The sequence below is a fragment of the Athene noctua genome, chromosome 15 (genome assembly GCF_965140245.1).
Source record: "Athene noctua chromosome 15, bAthNoc1.hap1.1, whole genome shotgun sequence".
Classification (NCBI taxonomy): Eukaryota; Metazoa; Chordata; class Aves; order Strigiformes; family Strigidae; genus Athene; species Athene noctua.
In genome coordinates this window covers 13,687,219-13,715,114 of record NC_134051.1, presented here as the reverse complement: position 1 = coordinate 13,715,114, position 27,896 = coordinate 13,687,219, and the positions used below count along the sequence as shown (strand labels likewise).

The 27,896-nt window shown below is 37.7% G+C and overlaps 2 protein-coding genes across 4 annotated transcripts in view; both read right to left on the bottom strand.

Moving 5' to 3' along the window:
• SNX29 (sorting nexin 29) overlaps nt 1-11,307 on the bottom strand; it is a 133,533-nt gene extending 122,226 nt beyond the window's left edge. For all 3 annotated transcript variants that reach the window (XM_074919778.1, XM_074919779.1, XM_074919780.1), the window contains exons 1-4: nt 11,217-11,307; nt 5,782-5,846; nt 4,886-4,938; nt 1,202-1,326 (exon numbers count right to left, since the gene is read on the bottom strand). In XM_074919778.1, the coding sequence (XP_074775879.1) occupies nt 1,202-1,326; nt 4,886-4,938; nt 5,782-5,846; nt 11,217-11,223 (250 nt within the window). In that variant the 5' untranslated portion in view covers nt 11,224-11,307. The remainder of the gene's footprint in view (nt 1-1,201; nt 1,327-4,885; nt 4,939-5,781; nt 5,847-11,216) is intronic.
• A 2,582-nt stretch (nt 11,308-13,889) lies between these two features.
• Nucleotides 13,890-26,940, bottom strand: TNFRSF17 (TNF receptor superfamily member 17). Its single transcript, XM_074919790.1, has 6 exons — nt 26,929-26,940; nt 24,869-24,964; nt 19,913-19,979; nt 15,626-15,760; nt 15,169-15,297; nt 13,890-14,405 (listed from the first exon to the last, which is right to left on the bottom strand). Exons 4-6 carry the CDS (start codon nt 15,738-15,740, stop codon nt 14,149-14,151), a joined length of 501 nt encoding a protein of 166 aa, XP_074775891.1. The 5' UTR covers nt 15,741-15,760; nt 19,913-19,979; nt 24,869-24,964; nt 26,929-26,940; the 3' UTR covers nt 13,890-14,148.
• Between the last annotated feature and the right edge of the window lie 956 nt (nt 26,941-27,896).

Genomic DNA, 27,896 nt, shown 5'->3' with positions numbered 1-27,896 from the left:
ATAACCAAATCCCTACCCATTAAAGAGCTGAAAACTACCCAGAGGCTGAAAGAGACCACAGAGTATCTAATCCCCAATTACAAACACATACAAGGGAGAAAAAGCATACAAAAGAGCAGAAAAATCTGTAAAGATTGTGTAAACAGCTGAATTTTTCTTACTTGTTCATTTAGAGTCCACAAAGTTTCGAGTCTTGCCCATTACTAAGTAAATAGGCAAACACGGGGAAGTCACCAGGTTCTCTAAAAGCACAGCTATTTTAGCTCCACAAAAAAGCCAAGTCTGGAGCCTTTAACCCATTAGCAGGAAAGTCAGCATGCAAAGACCCAACATTGCACCCTGTCATCCACAGGACACATCTGTTGTTACAGCAATTTAAAACCCCATTATATCAAACTACACATTTTGTGTTAATGTAATATCCATTATATGCAGTTAGTTGTCTGATGTAACTGGAAGTTATGGCTGGAGATCAAAATGTAATAACAATTCTAGTACTACTGAGTATATTTTTTTTTAAAAAAGCAATCCAAAACACCACTATGTGTTACATGTTACACTTGACACAGTTTCAGAACTTCTTTTCTTGAAATGTGGAGCAAGTAATAACTCTGTTTAAGAAGAAAGATACTGTATGTCAAACTTCACAACAGAACTGATGAACGCCTTCATACACTTTTGATAAAAAAACAGGGGAAACTTTAAGGTGAAAGGAATCTTATCTCTAAATGTGGAGAAAGTAATTTAAAAAACAACCGATATAAGTAATGTAAATTTTGCTTTTAAAATTATATCAATCCTCAGAAGTTAAACATATCTGATGCTATAGAATACGGCAGTTAAAGAACAGAGTAAGACAAGGTTAAGAATTAAAACGTTGTGGTAAAAACTTAACAGCACAATTACATAGTGCTCATCCCTACCAGAATTCAAAAGAAATGATGCCAATAATACTATTCATGATGGAACTGTAGGAAGCGCAGGTTTCTAAACACCAAGATTTCTAGACAAACTTGGTATGAAATTTAAGCTAGATTAAGAAAGCAATAACTATTTTCACTGTTTAATGAGAGTCCAAGTATTAAGTATGATACCAACAGTCTGCAGTTTGGTGCACTGCTTAAAATTTCCATTGGAAATTATATCACTTGCTTGCAATTATCAACTGTTCAAAATAGAACAGTTATGATTAACAACTTACCTGTTTCAGTTTTACTGGAGAAACCTGCTGCCTGTTTGATTGCTGCTGCTGTTAATGCTAGTCCTCGGCTCCTCCTCAGACCATGCTGTAACACAGCTTCAAACTGAGCACACAAACAAGTGACTCTGCAACAGAATGTTTAACGAAATCATGTGAAAAACCCATCAACTATGTTCCTATACAGCAGGTTTATTCCAAATCTCTGAATAGGGAACGTAAAGGTGAGCCACTATCCTAGATGTAGTGACAGACTTTATGTGCTAATCTCATTATTTGCAAACGGTATAATCTACTTATACCTACAGTCTCATGATGACTATCCAAAACTGGGGCACAAATTACATTCAGAAGAACTGGCAATCGATTTGAGAAATCATCCTCACCTGCTATGGTGGCTCTTAGTCGTGTTATTTCAGCTTCAGAAATACTTTTCACGTAATGCAACTACATTTTCATAAGTACATGTTGTACTACACATGCAGGGAATGATTTTCTGAAAATATGCTATAACTTCCTATACGATTAATAGACAATTTTATTAATTTGCATTAGGACACTGTAATTCAAGCCTAGGAAAACAATTAAAGTCTTTCAGAATCCTTCAGAAATCCTAGGCATAGGAAAATAAGAAAGATTTTTCTGAAGATGTGTTGAAACTTCAGGTTTTGATGTTCTCTCCAATGCTGTTTATAAATTTTCTGATTTTTATTTTTTTTTAAACATAAACCACTTAATATATCAATTTTCACACAGGTAGAAACATTGTAAAACTTGTAAAGTTTTAAAATTCTGCCTGCCAAAGAATGGAATTCACTGTAACCTACAGGGAATAACTGTTAAGGTATAGCAGACATGAATACAACATGTTTGTTTGAAATCTTATTTTCTCTTGGTTTTATTTTTGCCATTAAATAAACAATACTTAAAACTTAAGCTTTGAGAAAGCTGTCACGTGGCTGACAAAGCTTATTACTAAAAGGAAGGATGGATACTTTAACCAAGTTCAAGCAAATAAATAAGAATAGTTGACGAAGTGGCTCACGGCTCTGCCCCAGCATTCCACAAATAGTGTTCTACTCAGGGTCACAAAAAAATACAAGATCTGAGGGGGAGCACTGACAGAAAAAGAGGTATATTTACCACAACTGCCCTGAACAGAAGAGCTTTTAACACATAATGCTTTCCAATACATCTACGTTAGGAAAACTTTATGAATAAAGCAGAATAGAATTCAAACACTACTCAAGATGACTGTAGAACAGTTGTGATTAATTTTTGCTGAAAAGACTGTTGCTGTTAAAAATGGAAATTCCAGTAGCTACATGACCCCCTCCATGAAAACAAAACAAAAAACCTAACTTTATCAATTCAGAAAAAGCAGAACAGAAACTAGGTTCTGTGAAAGAGCTCATATTATTAAAAATCCACGTGCACTGAGAATCAAAACAAGAAAGCTGTGCAGTATTTTACAGAAAAATTTAGCCACTAGTAAAACCAAATAAACTCTTTTTTGAAAAATCAGATATACTACAATGCCCAACATACCTAGTGCATTTACTGGAAAGCATCACAAGGGGTATGTTAAATAAACAAATAAAGAAAAACATAGAGAAGTCTAGCATACACAGACATAGTAGAACTCGAACGATTATAATCTCAAGGACTAAAAAAACCACTGGGAGAATAACACTTGGATAATCATGCATTTTACTGGATTTTCATCTAAACTCTCAGACTATCCTCATTTTTAATATTGTCTCACAATATTTAGCATAGTAACAAGCTCAAACACCATGAAATTTAGGGAAAAAAAAAACCTATTACTGCAATCTCCACTTCCTTTTTAATCCTACAACTGCCTAGCTATAATCCATTATTCAGGTTGTCTACTGAATTCTAACGAAAATATTTATAAGTAAAATTTGGCCAGCATTGTAACTTTGGAATCCTACCTCTCTCTGTTTATCAGAAGACAAATACTAAATATCATCATTCAAATCATTAAACAGATGTAAGCAAGTAAGTTGTTCAGGCAAACAGAGCAACAACGTAAAAGTTTTAGATCCAAAGGATTTGCTCTACATAGGAAGTACTTACTTCTAGCCATGTTTACACAGTCTACTACAAAGGCAAACATCGCCAATACACTGCCTCGCATAAACCTAAAATTTATTAAATAACGATCTACAGCTGATGCTTCTGTGCCAACAGCTACAGCTGCACCACCAGCCCAACTGCTAAGGTGCTTCAGCCTCAGCATCCTTTCATCCCACCTGAACCTTCTCGCTTCCTCCCTCACACCAGCTTCCATCCAGCAAACCCTGTGCTGAAGAGAGCCTGCACTAAAATGTTTCCACTAAGCTAGTTCAATGAAACACTACTTCTCTCTTTCCCCAAAACACTGTAGGCTGAAACAGCCAAGGGCAGGACAGGATGACAGTAGTAGCCAAAATCAGGCATGCTTAAGCTGCCATGCAGGAGCATTGAGCCTGGTGTTTCATGCACACAGGTAATGCACAGGAGCTACATTACAAGCTGCTCCTCAAAGGAGATGGGTCTGCACTCTCATCCCTTGTTGGTTTTTTCCTCCTCTTCTGTACTTCCCATTTTTCAAGCCGCATGATCTTCCCCTCTGTGCAGAAACTCTAGCATTCACCAGATGTTTTACTAATTTAACTCACCAAAATGGCACAAAGTTAACCTTTTGCACTGTTTCTTCTTTTATTAAATTAATTCAGAGGGGACTGGATGATCACCAGGCATTACTTAAAAAGATGATGGAAGGGAGTAGTACTGAAGTCAGAGACCTTGAGGAGATACATGAACCCTTACCACCCCTTCAATAGCAATGAATTATCATGTTGGTTTTCCAGAGGTCATGAAACCACACCCTTAGACATGTTCTTAAAGGCTGAATTGGGAGGGCTCTGGAGAGAATTTTATGCATCACTTATAAATGATCAACAGATAATTAACTTCTTCCCAAAAGGCAAAGTCAAACTGCAAGGGCATAAGAAAAATGACAACAAAAAAAATGCATTTAATTCTGGTGCTTTAGTTATCCAAGATTCTTTGATAGGCTGGATTCTTAAAAAGACTCAATAGGATGCAAAAAACACTGCAATTTCTGTCTGCCACTCATCTTCTTAAAAGCCTTAGGAACCAATATACCATATCCAACAACAAAAACAACTAACAGGAATTAAATTACTTCTTTTTTTTTACTTACTTAAATAAAAAGGAACAACTTCTAACAGAAAAAGAAAAAAAAAAACACACCAGGTTTAAAACATATCAGGGATAAGAAACAATATGAACAAAGATTTTCTTAATGTCTGTGTTAAACACACTTGACACTTACTTGTCAAGCTTCACAACACACAGGTGTATTGGTAAATATGCATTCATTTTAAAAGAGGTTTTAGGGAAAACAAATTCTCCCAATCTCATGTTCAGACCTCACAAGTCAATGATTTGTCATGAACTCTGCAGCCAGTTAAACACCTGTAACTTCATACAGAAGAACACTCTTTGTTAAACTGGCAGATTTGTAGTAAGATGAAAAATTCCCATGTCAGTGTTTGTGTAAACAAAAGGAACTGGAGGGGGTTTCTGTCAAGTACTTTGTGCCCTATGTTTTATGTCTTGATACAAAAGTCTAAGCATATTAGAAGACTATTTTACCTGCTATCAGAGTCAGAAGCAATTTCTTTTCTTCCTCCAAAACGTATTTGACACTGCGATAAACAGATTTTAAGAAATTTATTACAAACTCAATGTTCTGAAATATTTCCCTATAAGAAACAAAGTCATAACAAAAAAAAAAGCAGTACAAAATAAAGCACTGACATATACAGCTTGCAACCAAAAAGTGCTTTACAGAATCATGTTCCACTAAAGAGCAACTCCTGCAGTTTAAATATATCCTTGCTAGCCAGAACAACACACCTGAAAGTCCTTCAATAAATTTAAAATTTAGTAAAAATTACTACTTTTGAGTTTTAAATGTACACCCACAAAAATAAACACTGCTTCTATTCAGTTCAGTGCTATAATTACGGAAGATTCATTCTTTATGAAACGTATCCATGGCTTACTTTTGAGGCATTATTTTGCCTCCCAAGCTCTCCTGAATTGAATCCAGTCTATGAAATTCTACTTTCTGAAATTCATGCTGATGCAAGATACATACATAAACAAATCTTTACTAGTACTTTAACCATTCAGTAAAATCCTAGTGTGAAGAAAACAAGCTGCTACTGTAAAATGTTAACCAATTTAGCCTTCACAGTACACTACAATTTAGTTCAGCCATGTATTACAAATACGTATATTTATATGTTCTATATTATTATATATATTAATAACATATAGTACAAATATAATGTGTAAAGAACATGAATTTTAAACAAATACTGCATAAAAGGTGTTTGCTAGCAGACAAAAACTCAGTAGCAAGCTGTGAAAGACAAGAGTTCTTCTTTGCCTGGTAAAGAGGAGAAAAAAGGGCAAAGACAATTGCTGACAGTACTGACAACTCAGAGTAAGTATACTATAGAAAGAAGCACTGGACTTCTTACCTGTTTGACTGCATCCAGTAGACGCTCTAGAAGAAATTGTCTTTTAGTGTCATTGTTCTGTGAACCTGAAATTCAACAAAATAATAACATTTTAAAATAAATAGGTTAAGAAAAATACATTTGGGCCGACACAAGGGCCTTGAAAACTTTCTTCCCATGCCAATTATTTCACTACATTTATTAATGTATTTTCTCTAAATAAAATGATGCAGTATAAATTGGTTGGATTAGTTGAATGATAGAGCTCACAATGCAACCCCATAATGTTCATGCTGGGACAATTACCAGGGTAGTATATCATCATAGGACAAGAAAAGAATGGAAAATGAGAAAGAGACAGCAGGAATACCTTCTTACTGTTCAACAACCTTACTGAAGAGTTTTAAGTCAGGTGAACAAAGAACAATTGTTATAATAAATCCCTTAAAATTTAACTGCCAGCACAGTTCTTCCTGATTAACACCTATAAAATTTAGTTTGCTACTATACAAGCAACTACACAAGGCAATCTTTAACTTCTCAATAACCTCAACAAAAAATAGCATAATACTTTGTTTATTGGTATGTGCTTTATAAACTCCCATGAATATGTGCAAAATTTATTGTTTAATTAACCTACATCCCCTCTATAATTTCCTTATTCTGAGCTTAAATTCAAAATATCATTCAAATACCTCTGTGACCTCTCTGGAAGTAAAATAATTTTATTCTTCTTTTCCTCTCAAGGAACATACAACTAATATATGCATAGACTGAAAGCCAATTATCAAAACTCTGCATGAGCAAGTTCCTCCAGATGCTGAAAATCAAACACCACACAGTAAATCCTCTGGTAAATAGAGATGACATCAAAGATATGTGTCTCTTCCTCTTGCTGTCCAACACTGCAATGTCTCAATCCCAGAATTTCCTATCTTCATAATCACATTCAAAGCAGCTTGCCCCTCAACCAGCAAGAGCGCACTAAAATTATTCTGCCTTTGTTTCATCTTAAATATGAGATTAGGAGAACTAAAACCCCACAGTAAGCCCATAATACACAATGCCAGAATAAAGAAAACAACAGGAAAAATGTGCAAATGTAGCTGCTAGCTAACTAAACTTCACAATGCTTATTTAGCTGATTATAGTGGATTTTCAAAAGTTATACTTCCAGTTTTGAAGTCTAACTCAAACTGTGCAGACATGTGATATATGAATTCTGGTTCTGTTATTCAAATACTCCGATGCGTGCAAACTCAGGTGAAGATGCAAACAATGGTCAATGCTAGTAAAGGACTCTAGAAACAAGCCCCATACCATGCAGGTTTTAACTTCCAAACAACTACGCCATTTATGCCACTGTGAAGATAAGGTTAAATTCATATAAACCCTGCTACTCCACTTTGTGCTCCTTCAGAGATGACAATTTTATTAAATTATATTCACTGTTCCTACCATGCATGCATTGCCAAAACCAGACACGTGCCTATGCATCTAAATGCCTTACAATAAATCACATAACTGTAAAATAAGGAAAATAATTAAATCCCAACTTTTACTACAACTCCTCATACACAGTAACATTGAATACACATGAACCTGCCCATTTTCCCTACTGTTTCAAAACTCATTACCTCTGCAGCCTTATGATATCCACATAGCTGCGAGAACAGGCATAGTGCAACATTTAACAGTGTGAACCTACTTCAGAGCAAATACGTGTAATTAATAGTTTTGTGACCTGAAAAACATCTGCCAAATGAAAATACTAAGTATGTGGGTTAAGTTTGTTTTCCAAATGCAATACATGTTAGTTTTTAAATTCATATCTCTTTGGCATCTTTGTATTTATCTGGTAACACAGAAACAGTCTGCAACTAGACACCAGACTGTGAACAATATATAAAAAAAAAAAAAAGCATAAATACAGAAAACCTGCAGATGATCACTATGCTATTTGATGTTCTAAAAGACTAAGTCAGGAGATATCAAACAGCCTTAATACACAGACTGCACTGTAACATGTATTTTGTCTTTATTTTACTTGCAAATTTGTACTAATAACAATTACGACTACACATGATTACAATCAATAATTTCCATAAGCAATTCAGATCACCTTCACCATTAACAGGGCTATGAGGCCACATAATGTCTATACTGAGGGCTGGCTGAGGTTTCTGCCCAATGAATGTCTTCAGAATTCTCCTACTGCTGTGCTTAACATAGAAATTTTGTAGGTAGAAGAAAAAGAATATTCACAAAGTCTAACATTTTTTAAAAACTAAAAGATTAAGTTGCGTGCTTTTACAAGCAGAAGACATTTTTCTTTGTAATAAGCCTAGAAAAAGTAGTACTATTTAGCAATGGTTTTGTTTCAAGTAGATGGAAGGTAAAAATAAATCTTTACTAATTCTGTTTAAGATTTTGCTCTTTTACAGTCTTCATTTTTTAAACTCTTTTTTAAAAAAAAGGCATATTTTCAGACAAGAGCACTGATTAAGTGTGATCAACTGTAACTGACTAAAAGACTAAAGAGTGTATTACAAACTGACCAAAATACCCTCCCACTGATTCAGAATAGTGGTAAAAACTGCAGTAACACACACACAAATACAAAACCTAAGAATGCATAAAAACAGCATTACTCAGAAAAAAGCCTATATTTAGACTATTGCAATAAAAAAAGGAAGTTCATACATGAGTCTAAAAATAATTGTGAAAACATAAGGCTGCAAAAACTAAGAAACTTAAAGAGACTCCTCTCATCAACAACTACTCAATTAAAAAAGGGTTAAAAATAGGGTCAGGTACTGCACCTGCCACTGTGACCCTTGTCATTTTTTGTTGTTCATGGTCATGCTTTCCTGTTTTTAAAACAAACTTCTCTCCATACCCTGTCAGAAATATACACACCTACAGCAGAAGAAAACTGACCATGCAAGTAAACTAAAACGGGATTTTCATCCTGTTCTTTATAGGTACAGCTCTCCTCAGTGCCACATATAGCATATAGGTTAAAAAAAATAGATCTCAGATCGCTCTTGAGGTCTTGTATGCAAAATTTCAGACTGCAATTCCTTTTGCTTGCTCTAGTACAGGTTCAGAGGGTATAAGTTTACATAAAGTAAACACAGACCTAACTTAAATACTACCTTCTACTACATTGTTATGATTCTACTGCCTCATCCTGAATTAGTCGCACTTTTGTATGTTTTCTGAAACTGTCACAACACCCCTAATTCTTGACACACACATAAATCTAGTATCCTTGCATTACTTCTCTTTAAAATTTAGCCATTCAACAGTCCAACAAAATATGAGGATGTAATTAGTAAGCAGCATTAGTAATATTAAAGTAATGCTCAAATCAACAGGAAGTTACCTTCACATCCACTAGAAATACACTGTAGCTAAAAACAATACCTTAGAAATAATTATAGCCGTTAGGGAAAGAGATTCTTCTGTCTATATTTTAGGAACAGCCCTTTTACTTTTAAGAGCTAAAATTGGGCAGGGAAATAAGTATAGACAGTGCTTTTATGGCCACTTATATTAGATGATGTTAACATTACCTTCATCCTTCATCTGAAACAAGTATGATAGTGATACACATTTCTCTGTCCTGATCTGTTCCACTTACATTATTCCAGAAAAAATACTGTAGAGTATTGTACAAAGCTTGGCAAAGTTCAAAATTAGTGTTCTTTATGTTATCTTGCTGTCTAATTGAAATTGTTGGAAAAGCTGTACAGGTCTTGGCAAGGGCTACACATGTAGTCAGCCATACAACTGAACTACTAGCCTTAATGTCACCTTAGGCATTATTATAAGTAATTACATGTTTTCTCTCCTCATAAACCTGTATCTCTTGTTTAAAAAAAAAAAATTTAAAAAAGATTAAAGGCATTATAAATAACTACATGATGAGGCTTTGTGCCACCAGAAGGGCCACCTTGCCTTTTGAGTCACCGAATTCAAATAGTGCTCCCAAAGATGAGTCTCCTAGGAAGATTTAGGCTCTGATTTGCACAAGGATAGTCCCAGCCTGGATTCACCACTGGCAGGCTGAGGTTTTCCATATGAAAGTGCTGATTCTTAAAATCTTCAGAATTAGGATTGTCTATATTGTGTCAAGATCTAAAACATTTGAGAAAAGTTATTTTTCCATGGCTTGAAAGATTTGACAGTTACTTGCATTTTTCACAATAATCTTTTTTACTCTTCATTTCTCCTTCCATAAAAACCTTTGGTTCTCTTCTTACCACAAAGATGAGAACATAACAGAAAAAAATACAACTGAAATGTTATCATTTTTGGTTCCTTTTCAGAAATTACCGCTGTCCATAAAACATTTAGCATTTAGTTATTCCACTTAACTCTTCAATATTTTTTAATATCTTTGGCAACAGATCTCACCATGTATTAAATCAGGGTGGAAGAAACGCATAGGATCTAATTTTCAGATGCAGAGGTTGTTGGCAACTTCCATTACTGAAATTGTATAACCAGAACCATGAAAGCATTTACTGAAGCACCTCCCTTCTTAAAAAAAAAAAAAAAAAAAAAACAAACCAACCCTTGCCAATGTGTTTCGAGACATACTAAGTCCTTTATGTTTACAGTATGAATCTATTAGAATTTATTCCACTGTCCGAACAAATAACTCTCCATGCTGGAGTGCCTAGGCTTCCTCCAGTCCTAAAGTTTATGGGTCCCAATTCTCATTCAAAGCTTTCTACGATTTCCCATCACAGACACCGCAAAAACCTCAGGATTTAGCACATCCACCCAACAGATTCACTGTAACAGAGGCCAGGAATGAACACATCCACAGCCTACATGTCCTCATCGGAACAGGTAGAGAAACACCAACGATCCACCCTAAATACTGGAAGGGACAACTTTTTCCAGTAGCCCTGCTTCTCACCTCTCCCACCAGCTGCAAAACAGTGAGTTCATTTTTATTATTATTTTTATTGGTCATTTATTTTCCCGGGAATATTTCCTGAGATTTTGCACAGTTGAGGCAACGGAGATGCCCGAGCCCAGCATCGCTTGTCCTGAGAGCCAGTGCCACGCTCAAGGGCAGGCTGTAGGATTGAAAACGAAGTAAAACACCACTTCGGGGAGGGGGGGGGTGAGAGCCAAAACGAGGAGCGGGGTGTGGTGATGGAGGCAAGGACTGAGCCCTACCCCGCACTGCGGGGCCAGACAGGCCAAAGTCTCCTGTGCCTCGCCGCGCCACGGCCCCACCGGGGAGAAGCAAGGAGGGAGAAAGGGGCCTCGGCCCGCGGGGGACAGGGCCACGCCTGCCCGAGCAGGCAGCGGAGCGACGGGGACCCCCCGGGCAAGCTCTGCCCGCGCCGGCCCCGACAGCGCCCCAGAGACCCGGCGACCCCACCGAGCGCGCCCCGGCAGCGGAGAGGGCCCCGCTCCAGCCCTCCACTCACCACTCATGGTGGCCGCGGGGCTCGCACCCTCCGTCCGCCAGACCCGGTCCCTCCTCCCGCACAGCCCAGCGCCGGGCCGGCCAGCGCACACGCTCCGCCCCGGAACCCCGCCCCGCCGCCCCGGAAGGTAAACACGGCCCCGCGCCGGAGCGGCGGCCCGGCCGGGCGGCGGGGACCTGCCCTGCCCTGCCCTGCCCTGCCCTGCCCTGCCCTGCCCTGCCCTGCGCCCGCGGCCCCGGCCTGCCCGCCCTCAGGGGCTCCCGAGAAAAAGGCGCGAAGCTGCCAGGCCCGGCCTCTGGGGGCGGCAACGCGGGGTGCTCGGCCCCGAGGGAAACCCCCGGGCCGCTCCTCCACCTCTCGGAAAAGCCTGACGGCCCGCCCGTGCCGTAATTCTGTGGGAAAGTGAAGAAATACCGGGCAGATGAAAGTTGAGAAAAGCGGAAATAAAATCCTGTCACATGTGCCGTGTAAGCTAAGAGTTCTACAAGGTTCACGTCTCAAAAAAAAAAAAAGGTACAGAAATTGTGAAACCTTCGATTAAAAAAAAAAAAAAAAAAAAGCAAGCAATTTGCTTAAATGTTGTAGACTCGTTTTAAGGCATCATCTGGCTGGTTTGTTGCACACACTCAATATAGTGCTGTGTGTTTGCCACATCTTCCACACTGTGTCAGGCAACAGAGCATAGCTTTTTCTTGTTTTTTTTAAGATTTCCTAGATAATAACAGCAAATTTCGTACCTCTGTGGGCCTATTTCAGAGTTGCTGGCTATGTGTGACCAGACCTACACAGCTAACTCATAACTGGCCCAAACGTTGTGGTCAGCCTCCTAAAGATGCTGTAATGGCGATCGTTTGTAAATTTTGTGCAATAATTTGCTAGTCTTAAAACATCTGAATTCATCATTCATTCAAGAACCTGAAATAGAAAATTATCTACAAGTAAAAAGATTGTTGTTGTTTTTGCAGTTTTCCAGGAGTTAAACTGGCCTAATACTGGGAACATAACATTAATGCTTGGGAGACAAGGTGGCAAAAGTACATCCCTAATTTTAGGCCATACAGTAGCATAGCATGACTATATTTAATCAGCAGTCCTTGTACATATAACAAGGGCAAGTATAAAAATTAGTAAAATAGAAAGAAATCTTTATAGAATACAGTCTGAAAAACTCTTTGCACTTAAAGGAAAGTCTGCACCATCAGGAAATACATTGGGATTGCAGGTATGGTGCTTTATAGCACCAGAACCTCGCTTAGTGTGACCTGGAGATGCTATCAGAGCTCCGTACTCTACAAAAATTCATGCATAAGAGTAACTGCCATCATCTACCTGGACTTGTGCAAAGCATGTGACACTGTCCCGCAAAACATCCTTGTCTCTAAATTACAGAGACATGTATGTGATGGATGGACCACTCATGGGTAAGGAATGGGCTGGGTGGTCGCACTCAGAGAGTTGCGGTCAGTGGCTCCATGTCCAAGTGCAGAGCAGTGACGAGTGCCGTTCCCCAGGGGTGGGGTTGGCACCGGCGCTGTTTAACATCTTTGTCGGTGCCGTGGACAGTGGGATGGAGGCACCCTCAGCAAGTTCACCAACGACACCGAGCTGTGTGGTGCGGGGACACGCTGGAGGGAAGGGATGAGCCATCCAGAGGGACTGGACAGGCTGCAGAGGTGGCCTGTGCAAACCTCAGGGATTTCAGCAAGGCCAAGGGCAAGGTCCTGCCCGTGGGTCGGGGCAATCCCAAGCACAGACACAGGCTGGGCAAGGAGAGGACTGAGAGCAGCCCCAAGGAGAAGGACTTGGGGGTGTCAGTGGATGGAAAACTGACTGTGAGCCAGCAATGTGTGCTCACAACCCAGAAAGCCAACCCTGTCCTGGGCTGCACCCAGAGCAGTGTGGGCAGCAGGGTGAGGGGGGGATTCTCCCCCTCTACCCCACTCTCTTGAGCACCCCCCCTGCAGTGCTGTGTCCATCTCTGGGGGCACCAACATCAGAAGGACACGGACCTGCTCGAGCGGGGCCAGAGGAGGCCACAGAGATGATCAGGGGCTGGAGCACCCCCCTGTGAGGACAGGCTGAGAGAGTTGGGGGGGTTCAGGTAGAGAAGAGAAGGCTCTGGGGAGACCTTAGAGCAGCCTCCCAGTATTTAAAGGGGCTACAGGAAAGGTGGGGAGGGACCTTTGATCAGGGGGTGTGGGGATAGGACCAGGGGTAACAGTTTTAAACTGAAAGAGGGTAAACTGCAAGTAGACATAAGGAAGAAATTCTTCCCTGTGAGGGTGGTGAGACACTGGCACAGGTTGCCCAGAGAAGCTGTGGCTGCCCCCTCCCTGGCAGTGTTCAAGGCCAGGTTGGACGGGGCTTTGAGCAGCCTGGGCTAGTGGAAGGTGTCCCTGCCTGTGGCAGGGGGGTTGGGACTGGATGATCTTTAAGGTCCTTTCCAACCCAAACCAGTCTATGATTCTATTATCATAAGAACATTCCTATTTCAAGCATCATAGGAGCTATTTGAAATTATTCTTTACAATACTGGGAATGCATTGTGGGTCTTCATTTCTGCCTCTTGGAGCATTCATTGTGTACCATCAAGCAATTTTTGTTACAAGATCTGAATTTAACATACAATATGTATTTGCAAACTTGTTTATTGATGGATTTGTATATATCCAGCAGAAGTAGATACAATCTCTAAAGGTGGAAAAAGCCATCCTATGTAGGGACTTTCAGAAATTAAAAATTCCAATAACTAATCTGGTACCTGAGAATAATGTAGAAATACTTGACCAAAGAGATACTAGAATCAGAAATAATATGCCAGTATTAACAAAAGCTCAATGGCAGATCTATAAGGATGATGTACTAGCCTTCTCCACTGACTGCAAGTATTAATAGCTACACTGGAATAACTCTATTATTATGCAGGAAATAGTCACCCTGCACCCAGGATATAGTTGCAATAATCAAAAGATTTTGTGGTAACTAGAACAGTAGCTCCTTCTTCTGTAGCTGGTAATGGAAATGAAGTTTCACAGCCAGTCTGAGGTTTTACCAAGCCACAGTCACTGCAGGTACATTCTTCCACTGAATACATTAATGTTTCACTTTGAAGTGAGTATCTAATTCCTTCTGTATTCACACTGCTTTCAGTATTAGCCTTGAGAATATTATTCAGCTCCACAGAAGAGTCTGTAAATATACAAAGTTAATTTAGTAAAGACGTCATGCTATACCAGACATAGAGTTATTAAAGATCCAAATTTCATTATGTTCCAACTATGTCCCTAGACTTAGTGAAAGTTTTAAGATACAGTGAAAGTTTTAAGATGTAGTTATATGTGATAATCTTTTGTTCTATGATAATATACCCCTTATACTGCAGGATAAACATTTAATAATCTAACACGTATTTTCTAATCTGCTATTATTTACTGGCTGAACAGTCCACAAATATTGGTATTTGTAAAATGTAAAAAATAACAATTTTTTCACCTAACCAAAATATATCACATATGCTTCTCACAGATCACAATATTAAGTAAAATTATTTAATGATTTTTAAGATGGAAAGCTAGTATTGGATGTGTATCATGTACCTGGGTAGAATTCCTTTTGCATTCAATGAGAAGAGGATGAAACCCTTATAAAGATCTTTTGCTATTGAGGGTCATAAATGATTTCTCAAACACCAACAAGCCAGGTGTGAATATGCAACAAAACAATCCTGACATGATTCAGAACCAACAAAGAGAGATTGCTGCTTTTACAAGTTATCATTTGGATATTTTATTCCCTGATAACTTTAATAACTTCATTCAGACTATTTGAGGAATATAAAACAATCCAAAGACAGTTATCAGAATGGTATAAATTATATGCAAAATTTACACATGGTAAGTAGCTAAAATGTACAACAATTAAACTTATTTGATAAAGAATCTTATTTATTCACCTGTGTTTTTCAGTTTTTCTTTTAGTTTCTTTAGATGCTTCCATTTAAAGACCATTAAGGTGAACAGAGTGAGCATTAAAATTACTCCTAAGCCCAAACAAATCCAAAGAACTCCACTTGAATCAGTACCTTATGAAATATAAAAGATGCATTAAATTAATTGTAAACAATAACCAATGACCAGTAAACACATAAAACTTCTACATCAAAAGAGCAACTTTATTTCTATTGAGTGACAGCTCAAGTAAAGCTTGAGAGCTTTAAAAATTTACTCTTCTTAACACAAATACTCATATAGGACACACTGGATATGTCTTTAATATTTTTGAGCCCATATATTATTCTGAGAAACACTTTTCAGGTTTTAGACTTTAAGTATTTTAAATGGAATTGTAAACATAAAAACAACATGAAAATGCCCGGCATAGTCACAAAGTATTGCAGAAGCATTACTTACTCTTATCACAGTAGTTTTCACATGAAGGTGGCGGAGTACTAGGACATCGAAGATAACAAGGCTTACAAGAGAGCAGCAAATTATCAAAGTATTCATTTTGGGGGCAGTGTGCCATCAGGGTCGGTAATTACGGAACTGAAAAGCCCAAGAAATTGTGAAAGAGTGAGGATCATCTACAAAGGGCTTTTCAGTTCTCAGTTTTAGCAAATTAAGAACAGCTAGCAATAATAGTTAGACCGATCACAGTACCACTACATAGTATCATGTTAAATAAAAAGGATTTAACTCTGAGGCCCCCAAGGAATTACTGTTCCTTTTTTGGCAATTCACAATTGTAGAAAAACTGAACAGCTGCACCAAGATAATTTTCAATGTAAATTTCGTCTGAAACAGAAAATGGTTATTTATGGAAGCCATTTCTTGAACAGGTGCTAAACATTACAAACTGTAGAAAAGCAAGATCTCCAAACAGGAGTTCATAATAATTGTTCTTGGGTTTAGAATTTTGTGGTTTTTTTCATGGTGATGGGCCACAGTCATTATGTTTTCCTGTAATATGCAGACTATGCGATGCCTAATTTTTGTTCTTTTTGTCTAGTCCAAAGAGCATACGATGAAAAAAATAGAGGCAGGAGGCACAGCAGTAACAAGATATAACCAATCCAGTTTCTAGGTTTGCCCCTGACTCATTCTGCAACTTCAGACACTTCCTTCGTGCCCGTTTCCCTGGTGTCGTGGTTTAAACCCGGCTGGCAGCCAAGCACCACACAGATGCTTGCTCACCCTCCCCCACCCCCAGGGAATGGGGGTGAAAGTTGAAGGGGTAAGGGTAAGGACACTCATAGGTTGTGATAAATATATAATAGTTGAAACAAAATAAAATTGAAATAATAATAATAGAAAATACAAATGGGTAATGCACAGTGTGATTGCTCACTACCCACTGACCAATGCCCAGCCTGTTCCAGGTTAATGATCCCAGAGAAGAGAGATCCTGAAACCACCATCCTGAAAACCTGAGTGGAGCTTCCCAGTCAACCCTTAGCTATATACTGAGCATGACGTCAGATGATATGGAATAGTCCATTGGCCAGTGTGGGTCTGTTGCTTTGGCTGTTCTCCCTCAAAGCTTCTGGTGTACCTGTGCACTAGCAGGACAGGAGAAGTTGTCAAGTCCTTGATTTCTTAGCAACAACTAAAATCATCAGTACGTTATCAACATTCTTCTCATATCAAATCCCATACTGAATCCAAACCACATCACTATTCTAGCTACTAAGAAGGAAGGAAAAGAAAACCAATTAGCTCTATCCCAGCTGAAACAAGAACACCTGGATGTGGATGGACAATAATATTTAGAACACACAGATGATTAAACAATAACTTTTTGTAAATGAATGATTTTCTGATTTTAGATGAGATACTGTTAAAGGACAAGTTCAACAATTACTTCACAACTGTGTTCTACAAAATACATCTAAGGCCTTCAGTTGTAATGGAAAGACAAAAATCTAGAGATTCAGTGACTGGGATATTGCTCCTCAATTCCAAATTATCCTCATTTATCTAGTCTACGACATTTTGGTCAGCTTTTTTGCTTGGTTCATTTTGGGGGTTTTAGATGGTTTTTTGCTTATAACCACAGTTATATGTGAAATTTAATCAGTTTACAATCTAATTGTGAAATAAGACTTATATGTATATTTTCCAATTTTGATTCCAAACATTATCTGCATTTTATCCCTTATTTTTCCATAATGCAGAACTGTTACTGTACTAAAACTGGAGTACCCAGCATGGAAAAATAGGTGTGCCATAGGTTTCAATTCTCGTGGTAGAATGTACACCTCCTTCCCAGCCAGGTGATGGGGCACACTGAGCATGCTTAGATTTGTCTGTGTATATGCAGTGAGTGTATCATTTCTGAAAATACATTTGGTCTTCTCCCAGGAAAAAAAAGGCTTCAATAACAGACTGCCATAATGAAAATAATTTACACATCTTACTTGTATCTTGACTTTTTAATCTAATAGAATTTATTTTAAACACAAAGTTAACCAGTAATATCTAGAAAGTTACTGTAAGTGCCTCGATCCAGTATCAGTGCCACAGATAGAATTACAGACTTATTTATAGTTAAATTTCTGCTCGACATAATTAATTGCCTTTTTGACTACAGAAAGGGAAAAGACAAATATTGTATAAGGAATTGTAATTTCATATCACATTACTATATATGAGACTTATTTTGCCACAAAATGCACCATGTGGAAATACACAAATTGTTTTCAGTGGAATAGTCTACAAAGCAATCTGTCTGTCGGTCTCTAGCACATGGAACTGCTTATGGTGGCTTCTGCACTTGTTTCTATAGGCCAGGTGCACAGCTGGAAGCTTTTCTCCCTATTCAAGATTAATGGATAAACAGGAATTGACAAAATCTGATTTAGGTGTGATATGGATACAGACTGTGGGTGATGCCAAAAATTTCACCAGGAAGTCAGTGCCAGTGCTGAGGTCATAAAACTCATTCTGACTTGCTTCCTACATTCACACTCTAGGGGAAGAAACCTAAGTTAGCACTAGAATATCATTCCTATTTCTGATGAAGCACCATGTGGTAGCTTATGCATAGAGTGATTTGAGTTTTTGCTTTTATGATGCTGTTTAACCTTTTCAGTCATGGCAAGGACAATCACATGTGATCAGAAGGTGCCAGATACTTGTGAAAGTATCTTTGTGGTATCCACACGTATGATAAGTGAATTTCAGAACAGACAAACTGGCTCCAATGCTTTAATCTTTTGTCAGTATAATTCCACTGACTTCAATTAAATGCTCTCTAATTTTACTGGAATTGAATATTTTCATATCTATGACTTGTTCTAAGACCCCTTATTATTTTAGAAAGGAAACAGCTAATTCTATAATTATTTTCTTCAACTGATTCCAACACTATACACCTGCAGGATAGGTACAGTCTTTACTGTAGTAGAATTCCTTATGAAATCAACAGCTCAAATTCCAAAACTCTCAAACTATACTCAGCTGCTGAATGCTTCTAACATTATTTTAGTAGTCTAGAGAAATCACGTGTGCACTATAACAGATAAATGAACTTGTTCCTTAATCAGTTTCACACTTCTTTTTCCCCCAGTTGTACTAGGGGTGTGGGGAAGGACTGCCTGTGTGTGTTTCAGCTGCTTTTATTACAGTTTTCTTGCCTCATTTTTTTAATGTACAGTAATGACACTGGTTTGTGGGTTTTTTATTTTGACTAAATTGTGTAGGTCTATTTATTTTGAACACTAGCTTCCTTGAACAAAGTAGTTTTGCTAAATAGGTGGGTTTATAGCATTTTGGTATTTCACAGCTTCACAACAAAGAGAAAGATCAGATTGACAATGGTGAGTATTTTTGCTGGGAGATAGCAAAATACTGTTTTACACAGCATGTAGAAATCCCAAGTAGGCCACACAGATAATATAAAGCTTGAACAATGGTAACTGATAAACTCCTAAAAGTTCAGTGTTGTTACCACAAAGAAAGAAACCTTGAAATGCTTGCTAGCAGTAGGTTTTGTTAAACAGAACAGCTTTATGTGCCACTTCAGGTCTCCTTCCAAATTTTTTTTTAATGGAGGAGGGATTCTACTGAGAGGTGTCCATGGCTTCTCCCATATACACCGAACATTCTATACCACCGACCAAAGAGCAAAAAACAATGCTTAGCACTCCAGAAGTCAATATATGACCTTTAGTGGTTTTTGTAAAACAGACCTCAAACAAAAATGCGCACAGATACTTACAAGGTAGCTTCAAAAGGTATCAGCTGAAGGAGGATGTAACTCCTACTGTAGGTAGTACTATCAGAGTCTCCACTTTACTTTTTGCTATTAAATTCTTTCCTGTTTTCCTAGTCCAGAAGAAGTGCATCTGGTTTTACTTATTGGCAATGGCTTTTCTTGTGTATGCAAGATACCTCTCTCTCCAAAACAGCATGCTATCACTGTACTTTAATACATCTGCTGTGTGATATGCAAAAGTGTTAATACTGTGATTCCTAAAATATTTTGTCACTCTAATGTAATAAGATACATCCAAAATCAGACTATTTTGGCACAAAGACGATTCATGTGTAATTAGTAAGACCGGTCTGTAAGTCACCAAAGATGTGGCTGGATTATATACAGCTAAGCTGATTAAATATCTTGGGTTTAGCAAAAGCGATAGTCCTGCTCTTCACTCTGCAGTATTCTGAAGCACAAGGAAGGGCTCTAGGGCTTACCTGACCACGTGACAAGCAGCTTTAGTTTGTTAATCCAGTTGGTTCCTAAAGCTTTACTCCCTCAAGCCTGGAATAAGGGCCAGAAACAGAACAGAAAAAAAAATGAAGAGCTGATTATCTAGTGGGGATGTAAAACTAAGTCCACCACGGAAGTACCAATTTGGCAAACTAATGTGCCAATATCTTAATTTAAAAGGTCCTGTCAAACTAAGTACAGCAGAAATTAACTTGTGTCTAATATGATATTGTGTACTTAGGATCATAAAATATTGTGGCAGGTATGCTTACATTCTCTATAACCAGTTGGCCAGAAACAGTTTTCTGGCCAACTAACAGTGGCTAGTTAGAGTTCAAACACATTTATCATAAGACATAGAAGTAAATACAAAGAAGTGTCATCTTTCCAGTCAAACTGTAGGAAACTTCCCCTCAAGTAAAAGGCTAAATACAGCTCATTTCATCAGAGCTCTGGAGAATACTGCTGCTTCTTACAGTAATAATTTTCCTCCTACGATTGGACTACTATTTCCCAAAGCCTACAGCCTTTAGAGATAAATGAATTTTTTGGATCGCTATGCCCCAAAACACAAATGCTTGATTATTAAGCAATACAGTACATTTTTCAGACATAGGAAACTGGGGAGCAATGGTAGTAAAGGGTCTCTAATGTGTCATTCATAGAAACAACCACCATACAAGTCGCAGTCTTTTCTCTTTAGCTATATATAGTTTCACTGATGTATGTAATGTCAAAACAGAGGCAACAAATGGTAGAAAAACTATGAGGAATTACAGCTGTCATGGTCTGTTGCCTTTGTTTTCTGCACATCCAAACATTCCAAAGTCCTACTTCTCAATGGTCTGAAAGCAAGCATATAATTGGAAGATCTTGATAAGCAATAATTCCCAGGGATAGACCTTGTCTACACATCTAAAACAAATATTATTTCAAAATCTACGTCCTGTGGTTCACCTGCTGTTTTCACTGACTACATATCTCAGAACTTCTGAAGACAAGTATCTGTAGAGCGTTTTGAAATTACATTTTGGGGGACCATTTCTCATCTGCCCATGCCTCTAAAAACCATACCAGAAATATTTATTCTCAGAGCAGAAATTAATCCAACATAACTGTTTTTCAATTCAGTAAAACACTGTGTTGCTCACTGTCAAAAACAAGTGTCAAACTGTGCCAGAAAAAGCTAACTCATTCGACAGAGGATTATTTGGTGCAGTGCGCAGAAAATGTATTTGATAGTTATTACGTAGATGGGGTGATGGCACTTGCAGTACAACAGATCTGGGGAAATAATGCGCTACAGGAATAGGGAAGACATTTTCTATCTTAACAAGATTCTTGTGCAACCTTAATTTTTGAGTAACTTTGATAGGAGGAAGTTAATATTTAAAAAAACAAACCTTTAAGCATTTTGTTGGGAGAAGTGGCTTTAATGAGAGATGTAATACCTGAATTCAGAAGCTGTTTATAAAGTAGAATATTGGATTCAGACAAGCAATGAAACAAAACCCAGAAGCATTAAGAATAAATTCATTAAGTGAGATTAAGGTAAGGATATTGTTACTTAGAAACTGTAGTTATGTTAATAATTTATCCACTGCCTAATATAATACACATTAAATCCTGTAAGCAGCAGAATATTTTGGTTTATGTAGACTGCACACACACACCCCCAAAAAAATCTCTAAGATGACTGGATACTGATGGTTCTCCTCCAGTGATATTTACCTTCAGAGAATAATAAATATATGGCTTATTTACCAGTGAAGTTACATTTCAGTTTCTTTTCAGTTACAGGATTTACAGGGCTTGCACTGGCTTTCCACGCAGAGTTACATGTTGCTACTAATAAATGCTTTCTCCTTGTCACTTGGTTTTGCTCCAAAAGGATGACAGAAATTAGTAGAATTGTGAAAAATAAGAAAGGATTTATTGAATATAATAATGAGTCATTTAACTGTAAATCCACAAAGTATTGCCAGGCAAGTATTTCTGCAGTTACATTACTGTAACTTTAGTTCAAAAACTCCCCAAGATATCCTCCAAGAATAATATAATTCAGACAAGTTAAGCTGACTTGCTGAAGTTGACATTATTACAGAGAGTAACGGGAAATAAGTTTAAGAAGAAAAGTGTCAACTGCAGAAACAACAGAAAAAAGAAAAGGAAAAAAATTTCTCAGATTTCTCCTAAAGTGTTTCAGTCTGACTCAAGAGTGACACCCAGGGACAATTTATAAAGACCAGTATGAAATATACTTCTTTGCTCTCCTAATGATTATCAACCACTGACAACTCCTCTCTGAACTTCAAACCTACATCTGGAAGCATTTGTTCTTTAGAAGAATAATTTTAACATACTCTAAATTCTACTAGGGTATCAAACTACTGAACGTGATTTCAAGAAATCAAATCATTTTTACTTGTGAAGGGAGTACAGGTAAGTAACAGCACAGCACAGACCAGGAGGTAGTATCTTGAAGCTGTACACACACACACACACACACTCTAAATTTACAACCTTCTATCATGTGAGCAGAAGTTACATGCCACTTTGGCAGAATATGAGCACACTAGGCACAGAGCATCCAGCCAGAGCATTATCTGCCATGAAACCAAATTTGATTGTTGGTTTCCTTAAACATCTGGAGAAGCCTAAGACTTCCAGAAATCCTTGTCAGTGCCCATGTTTATCATGTGTTAAATTGGTATTACTTATATGACAGAAATTAGCCATCTGAAAAAGGCAAGGAGAATTTTATCTGTCACTATTTAATTTGAAAAAAGCTATTGTGAGTTTCAACACTGAAATAATAAAATGAAAACTCTGAACAGAAAACCAAAGAAAGTAATACTATTATATCAATAATTGAACATAAAGACTGAAATTCATCTCTCACAGAACAGTAGCTTAAGGTCTGTTTACCACACATAACTTCAACAACAAAGCTTTGTTCTGACACTGCCTTGGAGTTTCTCTGTTCGTGACTGTGCCAGCTTTTTTGCCTGACTGTACTTCAGAAATTCTGCTGGCATAATTACATAGCACCGAGAGAAAGAGGGTTTTCTGCTAGGACTATTACATTCCCTTCACAAACAACATTAGCTAGGCTGACAAAGGAATTCTTCTGGCTGTATAGTTGCTTCTACATTGGTCGTTTTATGCTGGCACAGCTCTTCTGGGTAGCACATGTAATTCTTTTTTCCACTCACTAAGGCAACTGACCTACACTAACAAGTCTTACAGTACCAGGCTTGGTCGGAGTCCTCTCCAATTCTCTAAAGCTATTTACAGAAAAAAAATCCAAAGAAAAAAGTCTTTTATCAATCACCTCATCACAACAATCCTAAAAGTCTTCGAGATCAACGTAGATACAAAAACCCCACCACTTTTTCTTCCTAAAAGTTACTGTACTTCAAGGAACAGCAGTGTTACAGACAGTTATCACCTAAAAAAGCGTTAAAACTGTCTGAAACGGTTATTTTCAGAAATCCATATTTTGTTAAATGTATGCTTTAACTGTATGGCTGGGAGGAGATAAACTGTTCTAGGAATGGGGTACACACTGCTAATGAACAAAAGGAAGGGGTTATTAAAGGATCAATCATGTTCATTAACTTTTACAAGCTGCACAGAACAATGCTCTTTTTAGACACAATATTGTTTAATGTCGTTGAGCACAGTGCAAAACCAAGAACAATGTGGATTTTGCCTGTTTGGTTCAGCACATTTTAATTAGACTGCTGCGTTGAAAAGAGTGATGTTGCTACCACTGAAGAGAAAAATGTTCCTTAAAAATAGTAATTAAAATAACAATACTATAAACACAGTCAACTAAATCCCAGATAAGTTCTGTATCCCTTCCTGTGTTCAAAGTTTACTTAGCTAGGAACCAAGTTATGTAAAAGATTAAGTGTGTAGCACAGAAAACCAGTATTAATAGACTCTGAACCTTCTGGGGAAAGAAGATACCTTTTCATTTGTCTGACATTCCACATGTGCCAACATCATTATGTAACTACTAAGGACAATGCATAAAACAATAATTGTGCAAGCAAGTTTGGATTAAGCTAATACTTGTTAGAATGCCAGTTTTTTATGTTAGTGCAATAATTTTTACAGAATGTAAACTTTTTTTTCCCTTAAATTTCATAATGTAAGCACTAACATTTTGTGTTGGAAAAATAATCTCCCACATGCTACTATTTTAGTGACTTTGCGGATGAACAAAACAACTAATCAGTGGTATAATGCCAAAAGGAGTAATGGAGTTACAACAAAAATAAATGTGCATGAACACCTATGAATGACATGAAGTGCTTAGCATACACTAAAGTCTAACAAGAATTTTTCTTCTGATAATTTTAACCAAATTCTCTAGCCATTCATTGTGTGGACAAGTTTAGGTAATACACAATTACTTTATTTCAAACTCCCATGTACAGCATCACACAATGCCAATATATGCTTTCCCTCAAGACGGGAGGGAAATTGTAATTAATTTAGCCATCCCTATTCCAGAATAATTCCCCATGCAAATTGCTTTCTCTGGAATAAAAATACTGGCATAGAATAATTCTAGAGAATTAATGCTATTTAGAAACAAGCTCACTATGTCATTCTCACAATTTCATAATGAAGTAATTATTTTCTACAACAATGTTAACTAGCTATAGAAGAGCTTTAAAAATCCCATGACGCTGTTATTCTTTCTTCATAACAATAATGCCATTTTGCTTTGGTCATTACTGAAACTAAAATCTTAAGGGATCTCTAATGGACAAAATGCTCCCTCAACTAAAATTCTGGAGAATTAAGAAGAAAAAAAGAAAACATATGAAAATCCCACATGGAACTACTTTTCTATTCCCAGCTCCCTGGAGACAGACTGACAGCATCTAAAACTTTCCACATGAAACAAGTGTTATAAAACTTACCACATGTATAAGGCAGGAGATCTGGCCTGGAAATGTTATGGAACCCAACAGTGGACATGGCAACTCTAAGCTTCTCCACGTCAAGGAGTCACTGCACTAAGAAAGGGTGTAAATAAACAGCATGTTACATATCCTGCATTAACCCCCTGTATTGGTATTTTCAGTCCTAAGTTCAACATTTTCATTATCGCACAAAAACATTATTTATTAACACGTAAAATTATGTGAGGTACAGCTGAATTCTGTTTTGATTGCGGGGACTCACCTTGTGCCTGTGTGTCAGACTGTAAGCCCCACTTTAAATGCGAGCCATATTTTCTATGTCTTTACCTCTGTATCAAGCTACAAGATTGAAAATTTGATGGTATCCAGAATTGCACATTCTCTCTGTTTCTTGTCTCCTGCTAGAACAATATTAGCTTTCAGCCAGTGGAAGAACGTTTCCTGAGGATTTGGCACTTAAAAGTTATCATTGTTGCTCAGTCAACCCAGCATCCCAGCCCCTGACATTCTCAGATTTGTCTCAAGTCACAAGGAGCAAAAATATCCTGTTTCCACTTATCACTTCCAGAGAATCTATGTATCTTGGGCTTGTAATATTTACTCTCCACATCTAACAGATTTACAGGTAAAAACAAATTTACTCTAACAAAGCAGAAGGTTAATTTTTTAATCAAAATGTTGCTAATCAAGATGAAAGCATAAGAACACTTGAACAGAGGTCTGGATTGTACTTAACAGGATTTATTTTCAGCTGCTTCAGTATCTTAACTAACATGATGCCTCCTCCCACCAGTCCTACACCTGGCTTTCAGATCTCTAAAACCACACAGACTCTGCCTTTCTCCAAAATAGATTCCCCGCTGTCTCTAACTTTTCCAATCATACCTCAGTCACTGTATACATCATTAAAGTGATCTCATTCTTCCCTTCCTCGGATGTGTGTCCTTTGCTCAGCACATTCCTTCCACATTAAGCAATCCTGTTATTTACAACATTTTCAACTGCCATAAGGTTTATAAACTATGTATAGATTCTTCACAGTGGGCACACCTAAACCCCCATCTTTGTTTATTTTGAGCTTTGATAGCAAAAGAGCCCACACATAACAAACAGCTTTGATAGCAAAACTACTTACCTAACAACCCTCACCCTAGTTTATCAGTCTGGAGACTCATGGTACCAAAAGCACAGAAGAAAATCTATCTAAGGAGTAAACTGCAATGACTGTGCATTGAAGGAGAGGAATCAAAGAACTAGCTAGCACACAAAATACAGATTTTTCAAATCTGAATAGGCCAACTAAGCAATAGATCACACAGCTGAGCCTCCAATTAAAGTCACCTGAAAAAAACCCAAAAAAACCAAACAGATGGCACTGATAAAAAATACGACTTGTCAGTCTTTTTTTCTAGAGATATACAAGCAAGAGAAAGAAAGGCTGTGTATACACACAAAAGTGAGAGACACATGATTACCTAAGCTAAACATATGAAGCAACTGAGAGATAAGGAGATGGACATGGAGAATTATAAACAGGTATTTTAGTGTATAGATCCATGTATTTCCTGTATTATCTAAAGTAAAAACAATTAAATTTATTTTTTGAAGCCTGCAGTATGTGCTTTAACTGCTCCAAAAGAAATGCTTTAATTCTAGACTAGAGACCTCAAAAAGAAGAATCTTGCTCAGAAGCACTCACCAACCTACAGTGAAATGTGTAAGAGATAAGCTGTTAAATTCCTTTGAGGGTACCCCTGTGCAAGCTTGGAGTAATTCTACAGCTGGACTGTGGAAGTGAGTTTATGCTGTGGTGCTACGTTTGGAAGACCAAAGAAGTCTTTCATTTGAATCTTCTCCAATGAAATAGCTTAAAATACATAAAGATAAAACAAATACAGCGATTATGTGAGTGTCCAGCAGAGGGAGAGTAACAGGTCAGAAACAGCTAACATTTGTTAAATAGCAGGGTTAGGACAAACAAGTGAAAAGATGTTTCCAGGTCAAGATATATTAGTTTGGATTATACATGATCTTGTGCCTCTTTGTAATTCACTTACACTTTCAGGAACACCAGCAAAGCTTAGGACAGACTTGGCTTTTGAAGAAGCCATCATGCTGAAACATAGTGTGTTTTTTGTTCTGTAGTTCTCAGCTACATCTCCACAGGCTACCTGGAAAGCAAATTTGCTGGAGTTTAAGAATATTAATTTATAATCTCCTGGCACCTAATCAAACCTAATCTAACTCAGCATTTTCAGTTCTGTGTCAGGCCTCATTAATATTATGAAAGGTATTTAGAAAAATTCTTATACAGCCTTCCTTCAAGAGAGGCATATCACTTGTACTTAGGCACAGCCTTAATGCATGTTTTCCACAAAAACTTTCTACACATTTAACTCTATCTGCTTCTTCTAAGTAATGCTAAACTTAATTTCTAGAATGTCTTTTAAGATCGTTCCTTCACATAAGCCTCAAATAGAGCCATGCTTCTGGAATGGCACTTTCATAGCTGAGCAGTTTCCTATACTTTTCTTTTAATAATTTACCTTGTAACTCTTGTCTTTTCTTCCTCCTAGGTAAATAACTTGTTCTTTTAGCTTTGTTTTTAAAGGCTCATTCTGACTTCAAAGCAATTCTAAACATCAGGCTACTCATTTAAGTGCATAACTAATGTACATATTTGAATACCTTTAAATTTCAGGGCATGGCTCAAAGCGCGTCACTTGAATTTCAGCTTGCTGCCACACCAGAAAGGGAAGTCTTACTCCTTTCCTGCTCCTCCCAATCTCAGCCAAATGCTTTCTTTCCCATTTTGCAGCAGCTCAGCAACTTATCTGATCTCAAGGTAAACTGAGTCAATTCACTCATAACCCAGCACCCTAAAACCACCCTCCTTCCCCCTTAGACTGCTGCTATTTAATGGAGTTTAATAAGCTTACCTGTTGGCTGCAAGCTGTAACCTGCTTGAAGCTGTTAACCTGTTTGAAGACCTCTAGTGATATATATTTCTCTTTTCTGCTTCAGT